The following is a 2284-nucleotide window of genomic DNA, read 5'->3' on the forward strand; positions in this document are numbered from 1 at the left end:
GTCTATTTTTTATTCTAGAGATGTTACTTTTTATGAGACTGTTTTTTCCTTTAAAAGTTAAACAAAAAGATGTTTTATCTGTTTCTTCTGAAAATCTTTTTCAAACAAATGATTTAAGTCAATCAAGTTTTTTTGATGATATTTTTGAAACTTCTGTAAACACTTTAAGTCCCAATGATGAAGGGAGAGCTGCTGAACATAGTGATGGCAGTAGTGATGATGATCATGAAGATGATCATTGTCCTACAGCAACACATCATGAAGATAATACATTTATCCCTGAGGGCAATTCCAATTTTAATGATACTTTTGAAAATACTAATTTAAGGAGATCTTCCAGAAGCACTATTTTTCCTAAGAAATTTGATGATTTTGTTGTTGATGGAAAAGTTAAATATGGAACTGAAAGAGTTGTTAATTACAGTAATCTTAATTCAAATAATTATTCTTTCATTTCTAATCTCAATAAAACCATTGAACCAAAAAGTTATCAACAAGCTTGTCTTGATCCTAATTGGATTGAAGCTATGAATCTTGAAATTGAAGCTTTAAACAGAAATAACACTTAGATAATTACTTATTTACCCTTTGACATAAAACGTGTTGGTTCCAAATGGGTTTTCAGAATCAAATATAAAGCTAATGAAGAAATTGAAAGATACAAAGCTAGACTTGTTGCTAAAGGTTACAGTAAAAAAGAACATATTGATTATGAAGAAACTTTTAGTCCTGTTGTAAAGCATGTTACTGTTAGGTGCTTCATTAATTTGGATGTTCAGAATAATTGGCCATTGTATCAACTTGACATCAATAATGCTTTCTTTTATGGTGATTTAAAAGAAGAGATTTATATGACTATACCTGAAGGATATTATACTGAAGCTGCAAACACTAATAAATTGTGTAAATTAACAAAATCCTTATATGGCCTAAAACAGGCTCCAAGACAATGGAATGAAAAACTTAATGCTGCTCTTGTTGAAAGTGGTTTTGTTCAAAGCAAGTCTGATTATTCTTTGTATGTTAAAAATTCTGATGATATTTTCATAGCTTTGTTAGTTTATGTTGATGATATTGTTATTACAGGAAATAGTGAAATTGAGATAAAAAAAAAATTCAAAGCTTTTCTTCAAACAAAGTTTATGATAAAAGATTTGGGAAAACTTAAATATTTTCTAGGAATTGAAATCCTTAATCAGAATGATGGAATTTGTCTTTCTCAAAGAAAATATTGTCTTGAATTGCTTAATGATTATGGTTTGTTGGGAAATAAACCTATTGATACACCAATTGAATGCAATGCTAATATTAATAGTGAACCAAGTGAAAAGGATAGTCTACTTATTAATGTGATTGGATATCAAAAGCTTGTTGGTAGATTAATTTACTTAACTTTGACCAGACCTGATATTTCATTTGCTGTTCAAATTTTAAGTCAATATATGCATGCTCCTTTAAAGTCTCATCTTAATCTTGCTTTTAGAACTTTGAGATATCTTAAAAATGCTCCAGGTAGAGGAATAAATTTGGTAAAAGGTAATAACTTCTCTTTACATGCATTCTGTGACTCTGATTGGGCTAAATGCAAATTAAACAGAAAGTCTGTAACTGGTTACCTGGTTTATTTATGCAATTCTCTTGTTTCTTGGAAGAGTAAAAAACAAACCACAGTTGCTAGGTCATCTGTAGAAGCAGAATATAGAGCCATGGCAACTGTAGCTTGTGAAGTTATTTGGATTAAAAATCTTTTGTTAGATTTAAACATTAAAGTGCCTCTTCCTGTACAAATTAGCTGTGATAATAGCTCTGCTATTCAAATTTCTGCTAACCCTGTATTTCATGAAAAAACAAAACATTTTGATATTGATTTACATTATCTAAGAGAAAAAATTTGTACAGGAATTGTTAAGGTGTCTAAAATATCTTCATTTGAAAATTTAAGTGATATTCTAACCAAAGGGATTACTATAAAACATCATAATTATTTGGTTGAAAGATTGGGGCTTTTAGACTTGTTCCAAACTAAGCTTGAGGGGACATGTTGAAAATGTTATTCATTTTTAACAAGCTTAGTTTGTTCCTATTTCTCATTCATAGTTGTCTTACTTGTTGTTGCAAGTATGTGCAGGTACTATCTATGTGATTTCTTAAAGCTGAAGGACTTGTTTTGTCTAATTGTGGAAGTAGAGTTCTGGTGGGCTTGAGTTTTTTGATGAATTATGCTAATGGACTATACAAAGAAAGCTTATTGGACTTATGCAAGGAATGAAGCCCAAAGCCTATT

At 29.9% G+C, this 2284-nt stretch overlaps 1 protein-coding gene across 1 annotated transcript; it reads left to right on the forward strand.

The window, feature by feature from the left end:
* The first annotated feature begins 642 nt into the window (after positions 1–642).
* Positions 643–2045, forward strand: LOC139902769 (uncharacterized mitochondrial protein AtMg00810-like). The gene is made up of 2 exons (XM_071885378.1): positions 643–684; positions 780–2045. The coding sequence occupies exons 1-2, from the start codon at positions 643–645 to the stop codon at positions 2043–2045; spliced, it is 1308 nt and encodes a 435-aa protein (XP_071741479.1).
* Positions 2046–2284: the final 239 nt, after the last annotated feature.

The sequence above is a fragment of the Rutidosis leptorrhynchoides genome, chromosome 1 (genome assembly GCF_046630445.1).
Source record: "Rutidosis leptorrhynchoides isolate AG116_Rl617_1_P2 chromosome 1, CSIRO_AGI_Rlap_v1, whole genome shotgun sequence".
Taxonomy (NCBI): Eukaryota; Viridiplantae; Streptophyta; class Magnoliopsida; order Asterales; family Asteraceae; genus Rutidosis; species Rutidosis leptorrhynchoides.